The 25,546-nt window shown below is 41.3% G+C and overlaps 1 protein-coding gene across 4 annotated transcripts in view; it reads left to right on the top strand.

The window, feature by feature from the left end:
• The window catches only part of klf12b (Kruppel-like factor 12b), a 36,855-nt gene extending 12,243 nt beyond the window's left edge, over positions 1 to 24,612 (top strand). For 3 of the 4 annotated variants that reach the window (XM_034213507.1, XM_034213508.1, XM_034213509.1), the window contains exons 2-6: positions 3,710 to 3,792; positions 9,474 to 10,020; positions 13,002 to 13,137; positions 19,815 to 19,972; positions 20,481 to 24,612. In XM_034213507.1, coding sequence (XP_034069398.1) covers positions 3,710 to 3,792; positions 9,474 to 10,020; positions 13,002 to 13,137; positions 19,815 to 19,972; positions 20,481 to 20,662 — 1,106 coding nt within the window. In that variant the 3' untranslated portion in view covers positions 20,663 to 24,612. Of the gene's footprint in view, positions 1 to 1,298; positions 1,318 to 3,709; positions 3,793 to 9,473; positions 10,021 to 13,001; positions 13,138 to 19,814; positions 19,973 to 20,480 lie in introns of those variants that run through there. The other variant, XM_034213510.1, reaches the window with a different exon arrangement.
• Positions 24,613 to 25,546: the final 934 nt, after the last annotated feature.

Genomic DNA, 25,546 nt, shown 5'->3' with positions numbered 1-25,546 from the left:
GAAGCATTTCCTTGCAGTTTCCTTCTATAGCTTTCCTTTTTTTCCCCTCTCTTCTTTTTGCTAGAGAACCGGGTGGGAGGGGGTCTGTTGGCATTCTTGCACCGTGTGCTTTGTGCTCGACCGGGCCTTGGCGGCGGTCCATATCCCCTCTCTACCCTCTCTCGCTTCTCTGCCTCCTGCCCCTCCTCCTCCTCCCCACTAAACACCCTTCCCCCCCTCCTCAACCTCTTCAACTCCCCTTAGTTGTTTCCCTAACCGCTGCTCCTGCCAGCAACTATGTGCTCTTCAAGAGCCCCCACCCTCACTCACTTCTCTTGCTATCACCTTCCCTAACACTTCCTCATGTTTCTCCCATAATTCATTGCTCCCTTCACTTCCCCTCTTCCTTTTTTCCATCCTTCTTCCATCCCAGTCCGTGGCAGCAGGTCCAGCCTCTGTGACACAGATGCACCCAGTTGCTCTGGGCGCTCGACATGGGAACAAAGCATTGGAGGGGCCCGTCTGTTACAGTGTGTGTCAGGGTGTGTGCTGTGGGTGTGTGTGTGTGTGTGTGCACATAAGAGAGAGAGAGGGATGAGACAGAAAGCTGAGATGGTACACAGCCAGATACTAAATCTGATTTTATGAGTTTGTTCAAGCTTAACTTTCTCTTTTACATACATGTCTTTCTTGCTGTGTTATGCAGTATATTTATTCACAGTCGCATATGCTGAGATAAAGTTAAACATGCTCTTACTGACTGGTATGTTTTACATGTTTTCCTTTGAGATATTTTGAGTTAATGTGGCGCATGTGTTTGGACCAATCTTAACATATGTGTGTCAGTGTGGATGATGTCACTCATGTATGAGGTCAACATTTGTTTCAGAGAGCTTTGCCACGTCAATTGATCCAGCTAGTCTGTTCAGGGTTGGTTTGCCCAGGCTCTATCCTTCTCTCGATAGTTGCTATCGTCTCCATCAGCACAGCGGTAGCCATCAGGGAACTTGGAGATTGTGGACCTCGAGGTCATATATGTGTATATTCATACTTTCAAATGTATTTGCAGACACACAATAAGCACAAACAGAAAAGCGGAAAGAGCAGCAGACACTGACATTTGTATATTTCGGACATTTTTCCTGTTAGAACTAGCCCCAATTGTTACCTGCTCCCTTTACCCTCATTTTTTTTCATTATAGGGATTTCGGTGGGGATGGGAGGGCAGGCAGGAGAGAGAAATTAGATGCTTCAACACTCCACTGCCCTCCTCTCTCCATCCAACTCCCCCACACACCTGGGATGGCCATTTCATTTCAGAGTGCAGCAAATGGAAAGGTGATCTTAATCTACCCAGTTTCCCTCTAACCCCCTCCCTCTCTCCATATCCCACACACAGAGGCTCCTGATGGACAGCACACTGCTGGTCGCCTAAGCCTGCCGACAGCAGACCACATTTAGTGATAGAGATTACACATTGGTTTATTACCTCTTCATTTCAAACTAAATCTTTGTCCATATCATTTTAATTTGAGACCATGAAATACTAACTGGCAGACATGTTCCTTTCATGGACACAAAAGCAGTTGACACATGACTTTGGTTGAAGTGTTTCGACATGACCTGTTCGACAGGCTGAGCCCCTCTGTGGGCTCATTACTCAGTGTTAGGTCTCTCTCTGCTGTTAGCTCTTTGGTCATTACAGTCACAAGCACATATGTGCAATGGCCATTGATTTCCAATAAATGGCTTTCTGCAGGCCAGTTCCTTAAGAAGGTGATCACACACCACTGGATTAAATGGACACCTTGGAAAAGGTTGTTACTTTCAGAAATGAGCGATTCTGAATGTGCCGCTGCGTGCAACGTTGACGTGTTATGATTTAATTTGAAGGGAGTGTGCACATTAAGCAGAAAGAACAAATAAGTTTGAATGAGGTACACTTTTTGTGAGGCTCCAAAAGAATGTTGTGCCAAAGTGAAATTCACCCCGTGAGAAAAATATTGATTTGAACTGAAAACTCCTTTTTGTAAAAACATTAAAACAATTCTGAGAGGGAGAATTTTTCTCTGGCAGAATGATGGTCATCTTGAGGAAAACAAACCTCACTTTCTGCCTCCTCTCATTTCTTCTCCTCACCACATGGCTTGAGGCTGGACTGAAGCTACAGCTCCACCCGCCCCAGCTGTTACTATGGCAACACTATCTGGGCCTACCAAGACCTGGAGCCGAAGGACATCCTGGACAACAATACAATAGCAGCACAGCCAGGGTACCTGAGGGACTTAGACCTGAGAGGAGAGATCTGGGGGGTTGCAGATTGAGAGAGTAAATCCTCCCTCTTTCTCTGCCTCCCTCGCACACAAACAGTCAGGATTAGCCTTTTGCTTGAGAATCGAGGTAGTGGAACAATATGTGATTTTAAATAATTTTTTTCATGCAATTAGGATTCAAGGCTTTTATTGTCATTTGTACATAGCTACAGTGTAGTTATGCCAATGAAAACCTTAGGTCAAAGGCTCCTCCAACAGTGCAATACAATAAAACAGATAAAATAGTGCAAGTAAATAAAATAAAATAGAATATAATAGAAATAGTGCGGAATAGTCTATATAAAAGTAATTGGAATATTGATATATATAAGTTGCAAACAGATTAATGTTATGGATGTTTTTTCAAAAGTTCATGTGTCTTATGAAACTGGGATGAAACTGTCCCTTAGTCTGGTGACAGTTTTATTATTAAAATCACAAAAGAAAAAATGTTTTCTCTATCTTGCATGGATGAAAAATCATGATGATTCACCAGGCCTCACGGATACTCAGATGGTTAGTACAGTTTGATGGAAAAAGAGTAATTTGTGATTTATTTTTTTTCCCGCACAAGAATGGTCATGGTGGCTTTGGTGCTGCTAGTTTCCAGGATTGGGCCACACATCCTGCTGCTGGTGCCAGCAGTGCAGAATAATAGAGATGTGTAGAGACTATTTGCCTTGCTTACATTCCTCCATGTACTGCTGCTAAAATAATAAGAGAAAAGGTTACCTCAGGTCGGCCCCGACTCAGGGATACGGAACATGCATTGTTGTCATTGGCTCCATCCGAGTATCCCTCTTAAAGCCACAGCACGGAGCTGAGGAGACGGGCACTGCTGCCTCCTTTGCATAGGCACAGTGTTCAGAGGTTGCAGAGGGAAGGATGGATGTATAGATGTACCAATAAGTGTGTGTTTGCATGTATGTACATGTAGTCCTCCAAATAAATATATAATCCCTGGGGTAAACGTTTTTAGTTCCAAGTATCAATTATTGTTTTTTATGTCAGTGGTTAAGGAGAACATGTTGTGTGGCTGTGCTGTTGAGTAACTATATAACAAAGCAAATATTTGTAATCCACTGAAGTGTTAAGAGGATTTTAGTCAGCATTATAAATAGACAGCATTATAAAGTGTTATTAGTCCTGCTGCAGCCCACCAGGCAATTGAATTGTTGTTGTTACGGAGAAGTCTGAATCATGCTGTGCATTGACTGAGTTTACACAGTTTGTGAGCATGTTTTTCCCATCAGCTTCTGATGGTTTTTGAAATATGAATTGTGTCTATTTAAAATGTGGTTTGCTCTCCGTGGGTGTAGGCACAACATCATAGATGTCCATGTGTGAATAACTGAGTGTGGGACCTGCTTAGTCATGCTAAAACACCCGTCTTACACCTCCTCTGTTTCCTTTTGCAGGCAGCCTAAGAAACAGGATGTTAATGCTTGACGGAATGCCTGCAGTGCGAGTCAAATCTGAGCCCCTGGACTCGGAACAAGGGGTAAGAGAGCAGTTGTTTTCCAGACAATTCCTTTTTTTTTCTTTTCCTGCTTTCCTTTCCGTCTTTCCTCCTCCTGGCAATGGGTTCATAATTACTCCCAGGCCTAAGTGAGTGAGTGAGAGAGTGAGTGTGGGGGCTAAGAGGAGTGGTCGGAGAGCATGGTAGTAAGCAGGAAGAGGAGAAGAGGAGGAGAGCCACAGCTGGAGCAGGAATGCATGGGGGGGGGGGTTCGGGGAGGTGACGGGGGCCAGTCCGTGCTGGCTGGGGGTGATTGCACAGATGTAGCCACTGCTCCGGGGAGGAGGGTCACATGGGAAAATCTAAATCGTATCCATCTCTGTGTGTTCCTGCCTCTAACGTCTCTCAATTTTCCTTCATCCTCCCAGACCCTTCCTTCTCACAAACACACATGATTAATTTATCTTGCTCACACACACATATACACAAGACAGATGCAACAAAATACTCTTTCTCGGCAAACACTTATCAAAGCTTTTTTCTACACTATCCCATGCATGCCTTTACTCTTTAACATTGTCACCTCTGTGTCTATATCTTAATGTGCATTTATCACAGGGGGGGGAGTTAAATGTTACCACAAAAATGATGTGCGATGTGAATATGAACCAGAAATGTTATGTCTTTGAATTTATTTTCTTAAATATTCACAATTTTTGTCATTTTCGAGTTTTATGTTCAAATGGACTTTGCTAATTGACCATGTTAGCACTAATGGATTCACCTCATGCAAGGTTTCAAGGGCCCACATACAGTACCAGTGCTCTCTCGTCCAACAGACCTAGAAATAAAGTGGTCTTGTTATGGAGAAGCTGTTGCTAGGTTACAACGGGCTTTGTGTTGCTGCCACAGCTCTGTGTGCAGGCCACTTAATATTTGTAGTCATGATGAATTAGTGTTGTGATATTATTGATTTCCATTCATAACATATCAATAATTTCCTGCCTCCTAATATATCACCAAGAGCATTCGGTGGCAGAGGAGCAACATTTTTTATTCTTCTGTTGAGACGAAACGGAGAGCATAATCTGATGATGGATGAGGGAAATACCAGCTGCTGATAGCCCATCAGGTTTCCTCAGTGGAGAATTGTTTGGCTGTGTAGGTGCTTTGTATTGATAAGAATCAGATCTGTCTCTCCACGTCTGAGGGTTTGACAAGAGGCAGCAGGTGGTCACATTCTGGGTGTCCCGCTCTCAGCTGTGGCTCAAGGGTTTGAGAGCCGTGCTCCCGAAATGCTACCTATTACCTGGGCTTTGAAGTCTATCTCCATACGTGCAGTGATGTCAGTCACAGACAGGATGTGAGCAGTGCAGCCCACACAGCTTTGAAGTGCACCGAGATCCAATCTTCCCCTTACACTCTTTGCTTCCCTTTACTCCAGACTCACAGACAGACAGTTTAGGCTGCTGCAGAAATGTGGTCTTCATTTGGGTGGCGGGGGGCCAAGGGCTTGCTGGAAATGGTCTGCCTTGTTAGACAATTCGCCAGCAAGAGGCTGGAAAATCTGCCCTGCTAACCAGCATCCCCTAATAAAGACAATGGCATGTGGACAGAGGCAGGCGGGTCGAGCATATCTGTATGTGTGTGTCAGCATGTGTGAGGATGTGTAGGTTTGAGTGTATGCATGTGTTTGTATCTGTCAGAATGAGAGAAGGGGGCGGCTACAGTTTTCCATTTGGGCTGGTTGAGATGTTCCTGAGAACCGAAATCAAATTTCTGTTTTTTGTAACACTATACTCTCTGTTGTTTTGACCTTTCCACATAAGTTCTCCTTTTTACACAGGAGCAACACAGGATTTGCTTAAGTAGAACAGGTTGTCATAAACTACTCCATCAAACAGAAAGGCTACAATCAAAGTGAGCCTAACTCTTTTGAATAATGACATAGCACATTCCTTTATATGCGAATACAAAGTTAAATTCAGTCCTCTCGAGAGCTTTGCCACTTATTATTGGTTGGGTATTAGGGCTGTCACTTTTTCAAAGAAAGAATCAAACTAACATAACATTTGTTCAAATGAATTGAACACAGCCTGTGTTGCTCAAAATAAACTACAATAGAGAATTGATGTTTCGATGTGTCTCCACTGCTTCATTGGAGTGACAAGATAACATTACAGTAAAGTAGTTGCATTTTCAGGAGCAAACAGCCTTACTCCTAGTCTTCATTTTTCCATCAATGCTATCAGATGGTGACTAAATTGTGGCTATTGGCTAACGCCCCATAACATTCTAAGTGATGGCTAAGAGGCGGGACATCTCTAAGCGGTTGACCAATCACAACAGAGCTGAACAGCTAACCAATCGGAGCAGACTGGGGTGTGCTGTAGCAGTATGAGAAAAATAAAGACCTTTTTGAACATTAAAGCAGGAAAACATGTCTCAGTAGAGGCACAAAATAAACATTTGAACCTGAAAATAAGAATATAATGTCCTTTAACCTTCAGTAACAACTGCTTCACACGCTTGATGTCTTATACTCAATTATTCTCAATCAAGTAGGCCTAGGTGCCAATAATAACAACTGCAAGACACTGTTGGGTTATTCTATAATGTGTTTTTGCACCTCTTAGCTAACAGTCTGTTATTTGTAGCTGACTGTTTGCTGCATTACAATAGTATGCCACATTTCTGTGTGCCTTATTACCAGCAGTGACAGCAAGAAGATATTGCTTTGACTTGTATGTGTGTCATCATGGAAACTGTTTTCGGTTGCAGGAAGTACCACAGAAGCAGTTTTCAGTTGTTTTTCTGTCAGTGGACAGATTTTTTCACCACTATAGCGTTAAAACCATGCAAGATGCTGTCACAAAACTTTAAACAGAATAGCTTCAAACATGGCTTAGCCAATCACATTTTAGGATTGCAACAACATATCTCTTGTTAATCATAAAATAGTACTAAACAGCATTCAGACTCCACTTGTGATTGGCACAAATATCTTTTTTTTTCAGTTCCTCTTTTTCCTGTTATAGGGAGAACTGGCAATCCTGCAGAATTTCATAGCCAACTACACACTCTAAGAGCACTTGGTACGAAAGACAAGATTTCTACACTGAGATCAGCCTCAATAGATGTAATGACTTTAAAGCCTTGAGGCAGTTTAGCTCCAGGCGGTCCGTGACACTCACATCCTATAAGGAACATGCAAACACAGAGAGACCCTTGCTAAAGCAGCTGGATGATGGCCTGAGGGTCTGTCAAGAAAGGCTACATGTTGAGTTGATGCATAAGATGTAGAGCCACATTTGACATCACAACATGCATATTATTTTTAATTAAGTGATATCTCTTTTGAAATATTTCTTTAGGTAAAGCCATGGAACTGATACTATAGATAGATCGCTAGCAGATTTAGCAATACAAATCAAATGAGCAATTAGATAGCCCAAGGGAGGGATTTTTTGCTCATAAAGGAATAGACTAACCCATAATTTTACCGTTATATTTTATGTTTACAAACCATTGATCAGAGGATTTTGTAGGGGGACATAGAGTATAGTGTCACTGACTGCTAAAAGAACCCCGTCAACAGTGACTTAAATAATGTTGCTTAGAATCCTTGAGCATATTAGAATTTTATTTCAGAATAAAAATGAGAACAATTATTTTCTTTCTCTGAAAACTCCATGTCACATGGTTCTCCACCCATCAGACTCGTAACCTAACCATCACCACAGGGATATATTAGCATTATGTGTAGCCAAAGCAAGTCGAAACAATTGCAACAATGAAGACATTTAGGCGGAGTAAAAAGTAGAGCTTGCATCAGCTGATTTGCATCATGCTTTACTATCAGTGGCTCATATCTGCCCAGTTACCATCCAGCTATTAAAGTACAAACATATTTTACAGGTGTAAAAGTATAGCCATTTGCAGCTGCATAGTCCTCCTGTGTTGAATATTTTAGTGTTGTTGTGTTTGCTATGTTATAGTTATGTATGTAGTTATTTTTTCAAAAGATGGGTTGTTCTCCCAGCAGAATTCTCGTTGGATCTTTTGAGAGCTCCCTCAAAAAGACCAAATATAACAGCCTATAAATGGTCGATTTCTTAAGAGAATTGTCTCTGACTGATCTGTACTACAAGAAATGTCCACAATGGACTCACGAACATAAATAAACATCTCATCCAAGTTTTACACTGGAGTTAATTAGCTTTGTTCAGTTGTGATACAGTTTAAATTCTCATGATATGTAAAACAAATAGCTTTGTGGGTGGTATTATGTACTGTGAACTCTAACCTTGACACGGCTGACCCTGAGCTGAACCCTAAATGTCCAGATGTCATCCGAGGGCATATTTCATGTGGTAGGGTTTGTTTTCCAACTGAGGAGGAGTTACAAAGGGAGAAGCACTTTTTGATTCATGGGGTCGAAACATTTCCTGTAGGCCAAAAACGAGTATACAAGTCTAGAGTAAAAATAGCAGGCTACTACATAAAAGAACAGAAAGGTTCATAATTCACCACAGACCCACTCTCAGCCAGCATTACATAAGCGGAAAGAAATGTGAGTCTCAAAAAAGTGTGGATGAAAATCCGTGGAACACTTTTCATATCTGCTACAGCTATGTGGTTTCAAGTTTTTCCCTTTAGTTTAATGAGCTTTTCCTGTATGATTAGTAAAAAGTCCTGGATGTACTCGCTGCCTGATGGCCTAAGCTGTGACTCAGCCTCTGAAAGGCTCCAGTGTGAGGATCAACACCACACTCTCTAGAACCCCTCCCAAATAAAATAGTGAGTCTAGATCTACACAAGCACATCTTAAATGGTTCATTTTAACAACAACCATTATGATATGAAAGAGTTTGGAAAAAGACAACTAGTAGCATAGTGTTGTCTTTCTACTGTCTATGTTTTTCATTATCTTTTCCAAGTAAACAGTTTCCTGAAACTTGTGCAGACAGATGGGGCGGTTGTGTTTCAGTCTGCTTGGTGTTAGGTGAAAGATGTGCTGAGGGATACTCTGAGCCACCAGCGTTGGCCTTAGGAGGCCCATCAGTGAGAGACAGGGAGACGGTCAGGAAATTGAGCCCATATGATGTTTTTCCACCGTCACAAAGGAGATTTAGGAGAGATATAAGGGGAGCCAAGAGAGCTGCTTTTTCTGTGGGAGTGATGGAAAACAGGAGGAACAGAAAGAGATGGAGAGGGAGGGAGAGAGATAGAGAAACCCACGCCAAGAGAAAAGAAAGACAGAAAGTAGACGATGAGCGGAGGCGAGTGTGAGAGACACTACTCCTCCTGCGTTTCATCTGTGAGTGACATCATGCTAACCAAGAAGGAGTTGAATGCTTGAATGAACATGAGGATATTAATTGCTCTTATCTCAATAAAAGTCACTTCACATACCTTTCTAACATATCACTAGCAGGCAACATTATGGTTTCTGAAGCTCAATACTTGTACAAACATAATCATCATTCAAGTGAAATCATTAACATATCACTTTCTGGCCTGACTTATTAAAGAGATAATTGTTATAACAGTAGTAATATGACATGTTATGCCATGAATTAATTGATTGTAGACAGCTAGTGTTACTTACATATGTATACCCTGTGGTATGTAGCAGTCTAGTGCACTTTCAAGGCATTCAAATGACAAAAATGAATGATTGGGGGAAAAATCTAACATTAATCTCTTTTTGACTCCCACAGTCACCTAAAGTGCGCCCTTACTCTGTGATGGACGGCGTCCCCTTCTTCCTCAGCAGAGTTAAATCTGAACCTCCAGAAGACCTGCTCGCTCACGACCTGCACTTCCACACACAGACCGAGCCTGTCGACCTGTCAATCAACAAACCCCGCCCCTCCTCTCTATCCACCACCCCTAGCACCACCTCATCATCTTCCCCTCTCAGATACGCTTTCTCCCCGTCTTCTTTATCGTCGTCATCCTCCTCCTCCTCCTCGTCTCCATCGGTGATCACCTCAGCCTCGTCGCTGCTCACGCCGGGCCCTCTGGTCACCCCCGGCAGCGGGGTCAGAGGTCAGCCGTATTTGCACATCCTGCACTCTGTGCCGCAGCCTCCATCCAGCCCTCTGAGCCTGCAGGGAGCAGGGAAGCTGGTCAGCCATGTTCACCGCATCCCTGTTGTGGTGCAGTCGCTGCCCCTCATGTACACCACTGCCATTCGATCGCCCTCCAGACTCAACAACGCCATCATGCTACCTCTACTGGAGGAGGTGAAGAGACAGGGCAAAGGTGAGATCATGAATTTTCATCACATGCACTTCGAAAAGCTATAATTTCCAGCTACTTCTCAGCACTGATAGTCGAGCACTGTGAAGGAAATTATGACGCATTGTGAATCAGAATGCATGCGTTGCGCCTTCTGTATTATATTGATTTAAATTTCAACTTAACCTGTCTGACCTATCTCGAAGTTTTATAGACAGTTTCTCCACTTAGTGAGGAAGTTTATTTAGAAGATAAGAAAATAATCATCTATATGAAAATTGTTGATTATTTTTCACTTATCAGCTTTCAACCATCACAATACACCTCAATTAGTTTCCTGCTCAGGGGGTAACTAACAGCCTCCACAAATTAATTGAACACCCTCAAGACATGAATATTTGGAAACCTTTTCATAAATGGAATAAAAGATGATCCATGTCTGATCACATTGGGATGCCTTGACAAAAACAAGGGATGACAAAGGCAGGTAATGCTGGCATGAGGCAATGAAGAATGAAATATCTATGCTTTTAGTCTTGATATATCCCAATGACAAGCTGTTTACGCTGGTATATTTGTCTGTCCAGATGTCCTCCTGTCTAATGTCAACAGTGGGCATGACTGTGTGAAAGGAGAGTGCGTTTGCTTTCTTTTAGAAGTGGCCTCTCAGGTAATAATGTTCCCTTCTTAAAGTGAAGATGAGGTTAACAGGTTGAAAGGCTCTCCCATCTTGGCTGTCTTTAAAAGCTTCTGGTTCAGGTCCACACCAGTTGTTTACTTTCTTTCTATGGAGAAGCAAACATCCGGGACAGTTTCAGTATTAGACGTCTCTGGCCTGGGCTAGACTGTGTTATTGGTTTTCTCTCGGGGTGTGGTGTTACTGCCAACCACTGGGAGTGAGCCTACAGAAGGTGTTTCTGTCCAACTCTGTGAGCCGTACACAGGCCAACTGTTGGTCGTAAAAAGAGGTTGCTTCTTGACATTCCTTGCAGGATGGACGGACAAACTTAGACTTTTAAGCTCACACCAGAGCATGTACCGTACACTCAAAGCAAACATGTGTAATTAGATTATGTAGTCAGAAAGACACTTGTCGGATGGGTGTGGTGGTCCCCTTAGAGATGGGCGTTTTACTGTATGTCGGCTCCCTGGGAGAGAAGAGGAAAGAAGGACGGACAGGAAAAACAAGGCTTGCATAAGAGGGTGTGGATGGATATTGAAGATGGGTGGCACTTACACAAACACATGCACGCACACATGTACACAGTCCAACAACAGCTCTACCATGCAGTGAAAGCACAAAGCACAAAGGAAATGGGGTGAACGAGTGTGACTGTTGGGTGTGGTGGATACAGTCACTTTTAATCACATCGCAACCAGAAGACAAACAGAACATCCAGCTATTTCTGGTAACTCATGTGACTTAAGGAGACATAAGATTTCACAATCAAATGATAATATACAAACAAAGTGTTACAATTCATTATATTGTTGTTTGAATTTAAGTCGATTTTTCTGTTTCCATTTTATATGAACGTTTTCCTTTTCAGGTGTCTCTATTGTTTTAGTGGTAGAGTCTTTATCTAAAGCGCACTCCCCTCAAATAGGAAGTTAATGTGAGGGTCAACAGCCCAGATTTTCCTTGTTTGACATGGTTTAAACTGAACAATCATGTGCAGTGATGCAAGTCGCAGTCATACTGAAGCTTTCAACACAGATACAAAACACTTTCATGCACTCACATATACACACAACTACCACTCACCCACACGCGCACACACACACTCACACTCAGGTTGGCCATCCTCTATAAGAGAGGGCGGGTACCCTTCCTTTCACTGCTGTCTCCCTGTCTCCGGCAGGAGGTTGCCATGGAAACAGGGCTTGACTGGAAACAACAGGAGAGAAAGAAAGAAATCCGGTGCTCTGCCCACCTCTCCACTACTCCTCCTTTTGTGTCCCTCGCTCAAAATACCCCTTTCTAACACACGGAGCACTTCTAGTTAATTACAGGTTTTCCATAGGGTAGGCGAGCTGGTGACCACTCTGCATGTCTTAGTCTACGACAACAGTTTGGAAACCTTTAAAGCAAAGGCTCCAGCAGAGTTACAGCATTAACCCCTCCCCCAGTAATAACACCATGTCTGCTCCCAACTCTAGACCCTTATTATGGGCCATTATGACCACAGTCTCGGCTGAGAGGGCAGAGGAGGTGGAAGTCCTAATAGCTTTTATAAAAGCATCAGGCGTACAGGGGATGTCACAGATTTCAGCTGAAAGCGAATCACTATACTGTAGGTATATTGGGTTTTGGTGATGAATACATCAGAACCATGAAGAGTTATTCAATATTTAACATAGTAGACTATTTCCAAGTTGTGTATTCCTCTGTATTTTTCAAAATGTTAAAATGTTCAATCCAGTGGATATCCATCCATTTTTATTTGACAGGTAGTCTGTGACAGGTTTATATATTTTTTGACATTCATCTCTTGAGCTACCCAGAATGTACGCAGCCGGTGTCCATGGAGACCGAGAGGACAGAACGGCTGCAGGCTCTGGCAATATATCCAATGAGTTGTCCAGGGGAGAAGTTGTCACAACTTGTGGAGTAGATGTTAGTTTGTCATGCAGCTCAAGGGACAAGAGACCCCTGCGCTCACTGGCTCAGAGGCTCAGAAGTGTTGATGGTGCATGTTTTTCTTCTTGGTTACTGTGCAAAAGAGAATAATCTAAGAAGGGAGGAAGCTAGTTTGCTAACTACCAGGAAGAGAACAAACAGTTAATGGGTGGATTTAGACTTTTGTGTTGTCTTCAGGCCTTTTATGTGAAAGTTTGTCATTATCTTGAATATGATTCCCTGTCAGTTGCACCAGCAGGGGAACAGAGAGCAGACACAGTGCATACACACATACTTTAAACTTGGGCATTCTGTATTCACACTCACACACATGCAACCAACAACTGTCCCCACTGACTCCTGTGTCTGTGTCCTGTTCTCACAGCACACACAGACCACAACGGCCTGTCGCCAAGGCAGATCAAGAGTGACAGTGACGACGACGACCTGCCAAACGTGACCTTGGACAGTGTTAATGAGACCGGCTCCACTGCGCTGTCTATAGCCCGCGCCGTACAAGAGTGAGTATCATGATCTGTACACCTGTGTGTGGAAATGTTGAGTCTCTACACTGACTTTTTCTCTTCTACTGACCCTAACAAAAAAAAATCCTCTCTCTGTCTTGAGCAGTTATTTCTGTTCTATGTTGTCACAGGATGATGTTTGGGAAGTGTGGTCTTGATCCAAACACGCTTCACTGTTGGCAGCTGTAAAGTTTGGTGTTATAGGAGTTTCAATTTGGTCTGCTGTTAAAGTATTCTTAGTGTTGGAGAAAGTTTTTCATTTACTAAGACTAACTTTCCTTCGATCACTCACCCAAAAATCACAATTTAGTTATTTAATAAGATAAGTGCTTCTTGAAATTGCTCATCAATTATATAGGATAAACCCACCCCAAAGGGAGTACATCTCACTGCTCACATTTTAATAGTAAATGTATTTTTAAAAACACTTTCAGGTTTATCGAGCTGTTTTGTTTCTAAAATATTAGCAACATGTCTTATTCAAAGAAATTATGACCTTTTTAAGAGGGATTGTAAAATACGTGTAACAGCATACAAGTTTTCGACAGTTTGTATAAAACCTACACATTTTAAAAGTACAATGAACATAAAGTAAAATAATCAGAGCTCTGGCATTACGGAGTTCACAGTACAGAGGTTTCAAATATTTCCCCTGGCAGTGCTCATTGTCAGTCCCCTTGTATGATAGCATCATTTATATATAAACCCAGTATAAAACCCAGCATTGTGCATTTCTGAGTGCTTTTGTGGCTGCCCTTCCACATTTGGATGTATCTGTGTGGGAGTGCATCTATATGCCTGTATGCATAAGGCTCAGATATACTTTAAGCCCAGACATCACAACTCCTGCGGTGCCAGTCCATCTGTGTTGACAGTAAAGTCTTGCCTCTCCAGTGGATGACAGCTCACAGAATCCTGATCAGTAACAGGAAATAAGACACAGAAAAACACTTGGCTCGGCCTTGCCCTCCTCCCCTTCTGCCCATAAACTCAGAACAGTCATATCCAGCAGCCTGGCCAGACTCAAGCTAATGCCCATTGGACTTTTTATTTAGACTAACTGTAAGGAAACTATTCAGAGACTCCTGTGAAAATCCTGCTAATGATGTAGCAACATTAACAAGGCTGAGGCTGACGGCTGTGTTTTTTGGATGTAGCATTCCAGCTTATGGGGTTGACATTGTAACAAGACATTGTGTTGTTTACAGAGCATTGCTGGCTTTGTGAACATGTACAGTCATGAAACTAAATGAGTAATTGTGGTGGCACTGTACAACACATTGTGGTGAAGATTCGTTCTCTGGCTGTGTTCGTTCAGTGGTACAAGTCGAGGTTGCCATGTTTCAGGGAGGATACACACACACACACACACACACGCACACGCACACGCACGCACGCACACACACACACACACACACACACACACACACACACACACACACACACACACACACACACTGGAGGACTCAGGTTTCAATGCAGGTTATTGAAAGGGACAGGCATGCCCCTGAGTGCCACACGTGGGCACCGGGTGGTCAGAGAAGAACAGAGGTTGGCAGGACCCATGTTTCACTGCCCAAGCTTTCACTATGGAGAGAAATCACCAGCCGGGCTTAGCAATGCCCTGCCAGGGCCTGCCCACACACTCACTTCTCTGTTTGCAAAGTGCGGACTGTGCTGTGTAGAAAAAGTATGTGCGCACGTCCGTAACTATTAATCCTCCGGTGTATGTGTTTTTGTACTGTATGCACGCAAGTGTTTCTGCACAGTGGACAGAACAGCTGGTTCCAGAAGGAGGTCAGCCATTGTCAACAGGAACACAGACTTGCATGTTTGTCTGGGAAAAACAAAGCAGTCTGTAGTCTTCTTGAGTTACACGCTTCCATAGAGGAAGAATGTGCATTCTGTGTTGACACACAAATGCACTTTATGGATATCTGCAGTGCAACAGAATCACTTCTTTGAAACATATCAGTCCATTTTTCTGCTGTATTAAAAAAAGGTTAAATCCCAAGGAGGAAAGATTTGCTTTATGTAATTGAGTATCCACATTTACACAAGCAGTCAGCATCTGAGTAGAGAAGTGTTAGGGCGGAGGATGGGAGTGCCTACAGCCTCCAATCCAGGTATCCATATATAAATAAATGAGTGAAAGGAGAGAGTGAGATAGAGGGAGAGTGTGTGTGTCATGTGCTTCTTGGGCAGCCTCTTCCATATTCATGTGTTTCCCTGGGGACGGGTGGATAGGCTATTGTGGGAGAGCACGAGTGAAAGAGAGGAAGACAGGAGAGGGAGTGTAGGTGTGTGTGTGTTTGGTTTTAGGGGCTTGTGTTGGAAGGGTTTGCTCTGCTGAAGTCTGGCTTGTCCCCAAGGACCCAGAGGCCATGGAGCAGAGCAGGTGGAGGAAGGGGGGGGGGGATAGGCTAGGGGTAGTGTCCTCGGACAGGTACAGGAATGCCCAGTGGGCAGTCTTCCAGTTTGACACACACACACACACACACACACATACACACACACACACACACACACACACACACACACACACACACACACACACACACACACACACACACACACACACACACCCTTTCCTGTTTTCTCGATACGTCCACTTTTACTCTAGGTCCGTTTAAAGACCACGTCGCACCGTTGCTGTGTTTACACGGTCTGTTGTTTTGACCCTGTTTCCTATGAGGAGTTGAAAAAATATGTATTGTGTTGTGCATTGTGGGAAACCCCTGCTGCAGGTGACACGCAGTCCTTCTCTCGTTTTCACTCGTTGAGAGAGTCGGATGAAGACGTGGAAAAAAAAAAGGGGAAACAAAGGAGCGAAAACAGAGGTCAGCTCTGTCTGAAATCGTTCTCAGCTGTACTTCCTATTTCTCGCGGCTGCTTTGGGACACACAAACAGACACATTCACACAGCCGTGATGCCGCTGTGACACAGAGTTCAAGGCAGGGTGAGTCTGCCGCTGGGCTCACATGAGGAAATACAACGAATCGATTCTCACAAAACCGCTACAAGACATATTGCCTAAGTTGTGTCAGTAAAAACATAAATACGTATTGTTTATTCGTATAAATAGGACTACACATTACTCAGAAACGTTATTGTTTTCTATAGATTTCCCCCCCTTTTTGTTTCCTAAATTAGGACATTTACTCAGCCCATCCCAAAATCAAACTACAACCTATAATCCTTCAAGTTATAATAACGATACTTTTACCTTTAAATGTGAACGAGTGCATCTCTATTGGCTGATATGTTTTAAATGCACCAGTTCATCAATTATGAGCAAGTTGATCTTTGACATTTGCATTAGCACACTTATATAAATGTCAACTTAACACTAATAGTAGCATCTTTTAGAAATTAAGCATAACAGACCAGTTGTGGCGCAACTTTCTCAACGCGAAGAGAAGCATGAACATCCATAAACTGCAGTTAAAAACTTTTTTTTCTCCAAAACATTGAATATCTTTTATTTAATGCTCACTTAAGACTTTAGCAAACATTGTTTTCATTGTTGATTTATTAGCCAGATATCTTATTAATTATTTGCAGCCTTGTATGTAAAGATAATGCTGAACAGCAAAAACACGTGGGTTTGCTATCCTGGCTCCAAGATGGTGGAATGAGCTCCCCATTGACATCAGGACAGCAGATAGCTTGCACATCTTCCGGCGCAAACTGAAAACTCATCTCTTTCGACTCCACTTCGAGCGATAGATTTATTAACAAAGCACTTATATACTATTAAAGGCTGGCTTATCTAAAGCCAGTTGAGTAGCACTTGAAATGTTTGGCTCTATGAAACCTGATGTACTTATATGATTCTGTTTTCTTCAAGGTTGTGTCTTCCTGGTCGAATGCACTTATTGTAAGTCGCTTTGGATAAAAGCGTCAGCTAAATGCAATGTAATGTAATGTAATGTAATGCTGAATAATGCCATACCAGTTTCCTCAAAATGTTGTTTGACTTATAATTGAAAACCCAGGTTTGGAGTGATACAATGCCTTTGTGGCTCAGAAGGAAATATTATTGATTTTATTTAATTTTTTAATTTTCACTCATGTAATTCAGGTACCTTTCAGTTGTGAGGAAGTTTCATTTCATAAACGTGGATTTGGAAGTATAACTGATTACCTCGGTTTTGTTGGTAATGTCTCAGTGGGAAAATTCTATTAATACCCAAAATGAATTCTTTCACCAACCTCTTGAAATGGAGCAGTGATGACAACATCATTGTCACCAGAAGAGGATAAACAGTTGTTGCATGTTAAATCAATTAGTTAGTGATGAATAATGAGTCTCTGTTTTTAGAACTTGTTGTACTCGGATCTCAATAATTTACGTCATAATCATGGAGTTACGTCATGGATGAAGTCAGAATGTAAACACCGCCTCATCTGCTAGATGTCTGAGTATAGAGTTTCCTCTATAAAGCCTGTCTCCACCGGTCTCCACACACACACACACACACACACACACACACACACACACACACACACACACACACACACACACACACACACACACACACACACACACACACACACACACACACACACACACACACACACACACACACACACACACACACACACACACACACACACACACACACACACACACATACAGAGGCCAACAGTACCTTAGATTATAAATGAGTGTCTGCATTTCTCTGTTAGATTAGTGGATGGCCCGGTACTCTCATCAATCATTTCTAATTAAAACTGTATACTTTAAACTTTATGGATATACTTTCTTGCATGTTCAGTGAGATATTTTCTGAACTCAGACACAGTGAGGGGGGGGGGGGGTTGAAGCAATAGGGAGAGAGTCCACTTCATATCTGACCCGTGTGTTCATTTCCTGTACAGCTTCAGTTTGGCAGTAAGCCAAGAGCAACGGGTTATCTGTATGTATGTGTTTTTCTGTCGTTTTGTGTATTTGTCTGGCCTGTGTGTATCATGATTGCATGCATCTATATCTGAGTCTGCATTTGACGAATGGTGCTTCGGTGAAACACTGAGAGACAGGAAGTGGGTTATGTGTGGTGGAGACAGTTCACTGCAGGCCTGTCTGGCAGACCCTGCTCCTCTCAAATCTGACACGGCCCAAGCTTTTCCTTTCGTACGCTCACTCCTTCCTCTTCCTCCTCTTCACCCTCTTATCCGTTTCTCAATATTCACAGCAGTCTCTGAGACCTGGAAGAAAAGCAACTGTGCTCCATTACTGCTGACAGAGCCCCGTTAGATATATCCCGCAAATATTACTCCTCCCTTCCAGTAAACAGAGATGTTCTTGTGTCTTTCCTGCCTATTTGTTGTGTGTGTGCAGTAGTCATGAGTTGTTACCCATGTAAAATATGCTCATTGATGAACATGAGACATTAACTACTGACCATCTACCACAACCATAGCTTCTGTTTTATCTTCCTGTATGTCTGTGTGTGATTTAGAGAAGTGTTACATGCACAGACTAAACATTTGCCACAGCAATGAGACTGCAAACACTTACAAGTACAGTATACGTATTGCATGCAAAAGCACACAAACACATTCCAAAGTGACACATGATATAATCAACAGTGATATTGACTAGTTAATGGAGAGGAAATGTCATGCCTAAATGTATTGATGGCCGATATAACTCAGGAGTCATTAACCTCGCTGAACAACATTGAGATAAAACTCCGTTATCCCTCCACCTATGATTCATGGAAGTGTTCGGGCAATACGAATACCATCCTTCTTACCTCATCTGCTTCCTCTGTTTACCGTGGAGCAGTGCTGCACTGCCACCTGCTGGCAAAGATACTGCTCCACTTCTTCTCAGGGTTATTTTTTACCATGAATACATCCTTGCTGTTTACTGCAGTTAGTACCTACTGTTAGTGTTTGGCAGGGATGGGAGAAGTACTCAAATCTTGTACTTGAGTGAAAGTAGGAGTACCAAAGTCTAGAAATACTCTCTTACAAGTAGAAGTCCTGCATTCAAAATGTTATTCAAGTAAAAGTACAAAAGTATTAGCACTAAAAGTAATCGTTATGCAAATTGGTACATTTCAGAATAATGTATATATTTTGTAAGTATTGATGCATTAAAGTGTTTATCAAAGCTGGTAAAGGTGCATCTAGTTTTAATTACTTTGTATACTGCAGGGTCGTTTTTTAATGTTACTCCAGGTGTAACTAAAGTCTCATTTAAGTCTTGATTATATTTCATACCATTAATCAAAATCTGTAAAGTAACTTAAGGTAGAAAATAAGTACAAGTACATGATTTACCTTTGAATTGCAATGAAGATGAAGTACAAAGTAGCATAACATGGAAATACTCGAGTAAAGAACAAGTATCTTTAAAATGTTACTTAAGTACAGTACTTGAGTACATTTACTTAGTTACTTCCAAACTCTGGTGTTTGGGGGAAGGGAAGTTCATGTAAGTAAATGATCAGTTAATGAAACTACACTCTTTGAACCTTTGCAATGCACATAGAAAACGAATGAGCTGAACAATGTATGTGAATAGGTTTGAGTATGCTTTATGTGTCTCTTTTTAAGTATGAATACACTACATACTGCTTAGTATGTTAGTATGAAAGTACTAATGCTATTGTCACAGTGTAATAATGCTTTAATGTTTATTCTTATTCTCCCGTTGCAGTTCCATGTCCCCGTTCTGTATTGAAAGCATACGACGCCCCCGGAGGTCAGAGTCACCAGATTCAAAAAAGAGAAGAATTCACAGATGTGACTTTGAGGGCTGCAATAAGGTGTACACCAAAAGCTCCCACTTAAAAGCACACCGGAGGACGCATACAGGTCAGTGCTCTGATTTTGTTTATCATGTATTTTGCTCACTTTGTCAGCAGTAATGACATTTAAATGCCGAAACTCATTATTGTTGATGTGTGAGCAAATGCCATGGGCCAGACTGAATGTGGAAATGAATATCAAGTTATTGTTATATACTTAGATGACTTTAAAGAAAGGAGTTTTAGCTACCAACTGAAAAGCTTGTGGGCAAGGGAACAAATACCTGCAGAAACACAGCTGTGGTTCACCTAAACAAAATAAAAGCGACAATAAGACAAAATATGAATAAGACTTTTATGAGCAATAGATTTGCTGCGAGGAATTGTGATATTTGAGCTTTGAAAATGTTCTGATCATACAATACCTTAAATGTTTTGGCTTTTAGCTAAGTTTCCAAATGATGGAAGACATATCATTATAAATAAAGCATCAAGGCCAAAGTGTGCTTCCTACTGAGTAACATACTGAACATGTGGTGTACAAGCTTCTGACTGTTCTCTGTGTTCCTCTGCAGGGGAAAAGCCATACAAATGCACCTGGGACGGCTGCACGTGGAAGTTTGCCCGCTCTGATGAGCTGACGAGGCATTACAGAAAACACACAGGGGTGAAGCCCTTTAAGTGCGCAGACTGTGACCGCAGCTTCTCCAGATCCGACCACTTGGCCCTGCACCGGCGGAGACACATGCTGGTGTGAATCAGACGGAGAGAGATAAAGAGGAATGGAAAGAGAGAGAAAAGAGATCAACAACAGGCACACACAAACAGGCAGCCGGGGGAGCCGGATCTCCCTATGAATGTTTTACAGCTGGCCTGGACGCACACATGTACACATACATACGCACACACACACACACACACACACACACACACACACACACACAAACACTCTCTCATCCGTCATGAGGAGAGAAGAAGAAGAAGCACAGAGCTTGTGGAGCACAAAACAGGGTCACTTCTGGATCCTCTCCGGGTTGGAAGGAAAAGACGGCAGATCTATTATTGTTGATCTTTGGAGTATAATACGGAACTGTCTTTTACAGCACTGTTTGTAAATGTCTCACTTTGATTTTTAAAGAAGAACTCGCACTCTTTATTTGGACGAAAAAAATATATAATGCAAGTGCGGCGGTCTCTTTTTCGTATCTTTCCTTTCATTATTCTTCAAACAGCTGCTTTTCCAGCGTTCATAATGTGAAAGACCCCATTGTTTGGAGTGGATTTCCTGTGCGAGCAGAAAGGAGTTAGGCCTGGACCGGATCACAGGAAAGGACTTGGGCCTAGTTGGAGTTACAGGCAGTATTGTTGCACCGTGCCTCCCTGTGAGTCAGATTTGTGACCAGCAGAGGGTGTCCTTTCATCACGGATGGTTTTTTCTTCGCTTGCTGGAGCTGTTTTATCTGAGGCTTTCTATATGGAAGCTAAAAGAGGGCTGGACTTTCACCTGTCTCATTGCCAGCTAACAGTAAATGACTTCAAAAGCCACAATATGAATGGATCAACCTCCTCAACACATCTACTTTCATAGATTTTAATTACTTAATTCGAAACAGTAATAACTGGACACTCATGTCATCACACCAGCAAAGAAACACACCGTTTATGACCTGCTCACAGGGCCGGACCACCCCAAATCTCATCAGTGCTACTCTTTATGTTGAGCCTCTTGAAAGCATTTCTTTAAAAAAAAATCTTTGGTGGAATTTGTGCTGTGATTAGCAATCAGTAAAGTGCAATCTTTAAGGATAAATATACTTTTAGTATGACAACTTTTTGTTTATTGAATCTTACTTCTTTTTTTGTATGCCTGCTTATTGCTTATGTTTGACTCAGAATAATACAACCCCTCATGTACAGTGAACTTGAAACAATCAGAGGAGATTTCCAGTATGTGAAAAAAAAAAACAGAGGCACCTTACAGACTCACGCTTTCATTCTGTCCCGATTGATCTTGTTTTTTTATTATTCAGCTCTGTTTTCTCAGCTGGGTTTGACAGTGAAAGGAACTTGCGTTGTGGTTTTGCACAGCGGCACTTGACCATAAGCTGAAACTGACACAGGAGCAGTGTTACAGGGATAGTGTGCTACCTGATGTACAATACAGGTGGGCAATACATTACTGAACAAAGTGATGAGAAGGAACGGCAACCTCCTCTTTGTTCTTTTTGCTGATGTCAATATCGGAGGAGAAGTTTCTAACTGGGCCAACTCTTCTCTCTGTACCACGACTCCCTCCGTTTGATTGGTCCCTAGCTCCAGCACAAGGCTCTAATCTGACGTGTCTACGTTAGTGAGTTACTCCCAATCATTTAGTTTGTCTCGAATACAGAAAATCACTTGAAATGTTCTCACCTCAGACCAGATATATGTTTTCTGATTTACCTGAGATTTGGCTATAACAAATGCTGAAAAATGGGGGGAATTCACATGCATACTTAAAAACATAAATACAATATGCTTGTAAAATACTTCTACATTTTAGATGCGGTTACTGGCAGTACTCTCTTCGAGAACATCACTTAACTTTAATCAGGACATTAAATTAAAGAGTTTTTTTATAGTCATAATAACAGATATTTCTGCAAGTATTTCCAATTCTCTTAATGCTGTGTATGACCTGCAGACATAAACTCAAAGCATCAGGCCATCCCATAATATTTGATAGTGCTGCTAAATGCATTCATTGGACCGAAGCCAGTAAAAAGAAATGGCAACCCTTCTGATAATAGCACCTTGAAAACACACACACTCACACACATTTAAACACACACTTTGCATTGAACATCCTCACCTTCAGTGAAGTAGCTAAATCCAGGAAGTCATTTCCACACATGCACCAAATGTATGTGACCCCGTCTGATGTAACGAAGAATGGTAATGTAAGTTATCATTATTTATATATATTATTTGCGCACATGTCATTATGCCCAGTTGTATTATCATTTTGGCAAAAAAGCATATCAGCACCTTGTTTGTTTAATAGTATGATTTTCAAATTATTTTATTTCAGATGTCAATTTATAAACAAATAGTCATCATCATATTTTATCCTCCATATAATGTATAAGAAACATTTTATTGTCGAGGGGCACTTCATCTTTGCATATAACTCTTTTTCTTCTGTAAAAAGGATCTTTTGAAATGTTGTAATATATGTGATAGTGAAGATAACACTTATTACAAAGTTCTACAGCCTGTATATACATTGGAAAAATAGGGCTTTTGATTAGTAGATGCAGGAGATACATTTATACATGTAAAGTCTTTTTTTCAGAGACTGTAATTTATCTAATTTGATATACAGTGAAATGGGGCTTATTGTATCCATCGTGTAAATGATCATATGTGATGTTATAGAACGGTTTGCTTTCTTTGGTTTGTGGTTTAATAAGTTCATGATCAAATCATTTTTATTCCCAAGGCTGAACCAGTGTTTGCTTTTAACAACAAATTATTTATATACATTGACCGTAATAAGGTACTCGATTCCCTATGTTGCTATTTTGCTATACCCGGACAAGAAATTCTATGATCAAGCACATATCAACACGTCTCGTATTCAGTGTATGACGATGATTGCCTTAAAACTCGATTAAATTAGACTTGAACATGGACAGGACGATCTAGGTCCACAGGACAGGGTGTGTTATATTTCCCTTCAGCATCTCTTTCCTCATTTTAAAGCATAATTTTGTAACGGTTACCAGGGTCAAAGTTATGCAATAATAATGAATAGTGCCTCATATTGCAAACTTGTAATATCAAACGCTCTGGGCAGAGTTTGGATTTTAACATGCGTGCTCAAATTAATAACTATCTAATGGGAAACCATACATTTTTAAAACAAAAGCACAGACAACATTATGCAAGTCGGACCTTTAACATTTAACTTTTATTTTTCGCACTGAGCCTTATGCCATTGTGTCAAATGCAGCATCTTCCCATAACACTTTCACAGGCTGTTTATAGCTCACGTTATTACTTTGCTTGCAATAAGTCACTTCCTCTAAGGGGAAAAAACGGAGTTACAAAGGCCTCTATGTTTCATCCCATGAATTCATCATGGAGGATAATGAGGAGTCTTGTGGCTGGATGAGGGCTGTAAAGCAACGCCTTTGTTAATGAATACTGATCTTACACGTCTCTATCAGTTCAATATCTATTTTACTTTCTGTGTAACATCTGCTTTTGATTTCTTGGTTTTAAAAATGTAAGTAGTGAAGCCAATGCCTATGTTTCAAGTTTGCTGATATTACGTACAGTAATCGTTGTTCCTGTATTTATGTAAAGTGAGTGTAGTGTAAATATATTCAGATCTTTTCATTCTTACCGTGAAAAAAAAAAAAAATTGTGATATTGCTCAGCATCGCTTAAAAAGGGAGATTCTGCTCATGGAATTCCACAAATGTAAAAGAAATTTTTAATCCTGATATTTTTCAAAAATTCAAGAACAGGTGTCCTTTTTTTTCTGTTACGATTTTCTTTTCTCCAAGAGTTGTTTAAGTATCCAGTCAGTGTTTTGCCTTTTTCTCTGTATTTTTCATATGGATGGAGCTGTGAAATTAAAATAAGTTCAAACATATACATGTATATTAATATGAATGGAGGCATGAAGGTTAATAAAGTTGCATTTTGTATGTAACACACTGGTATGGAGCTAGTTGCTATCTATGACTGAGATGGATGGTATGCGGTTTCCATGTCACTTCGACATCTGAGCGCTCGCATTCTCTGGCATTCAGAAACCTAATCTTGGTATTAGGGAAGATATTTCAAATTATAGATGATATACAGTAGCTTGTACACAGAGTACAATACATCTGGTCAGAACAAGAAGAGGATAACATCTTGAAAAACAATTGTTTGTACTTGAAAATCAAGTCTAATGTTTATTTATTTTTACCTCTTGTATTTTAAGACATGATTTGTTTTAACACACGTTTAGGGAATAGAGTTTTTGAGAACAGGTTTTCCCAGTACATCCTGTACGGCACTTTTTTATAATATGGGTCTACTGTAGATTAATGTTTCTGTCAGCCAGCAAAGGATTCAGATGATTACAATAACAAGGTTTCAATTCCCACTCCGGTTAGTATTTTGGTGTGCCGTATGTGATTTATCACTCACAGGAGCCATACTATGTAGGCCATACTGTACAAGCAAAGTAGAGTGTATAAGTAAATAATACTAAAACAATCTCCACGTGGCACTCGGGGCAGGCTCAGACAACTCCTCTTGGCACCTTTTGTCAGCACTTCTGCTATGACTCATATCGAGGGCGCTTTACAATAATTACAACACAAAAGAAGTCATCCTGTTTTCTTTGGATTGCACATAATTGTCAAGCTCATGTGCATAAAGAGGGTGTGTTCCCTAATAACCTCTAAACACTGAAACCAAATAAAGTGCTGCTGTGCCAACAAAAACAAAAACCTTGGGCAGCAAAGGGGATGAAACTGAGAATTGTAATGGAAGAATACAAATAGTGGACTAGTTTTATTGTTAAAACATCTGTGCATTTTGTAAAAATTCCACATGAATATGTTATGTTCTTGTTTACTCTTTTCAAGTCCCTAAGGAG

Source organism: Gymnodraco acuticeps, unplaced genomic scaffold, assembly GCF_902827175.1.
Source record: "Gymnodraco acuticeps unplaced genomic scaffold, fGymAcu1.1, whole genome shotgun sequence".
NCBI classification, from domain to species: Eukaryota; Metazoa; Chordata; class Actinopteri; order Perciformes; family Bathydraconidae; genus Gymnodraco; species Gymnodraco acuticeps.
Note: the sequence above shows the minus strand (reverse complement) of the source record. Positions and strands in the feature narration are given on the sequence as shown.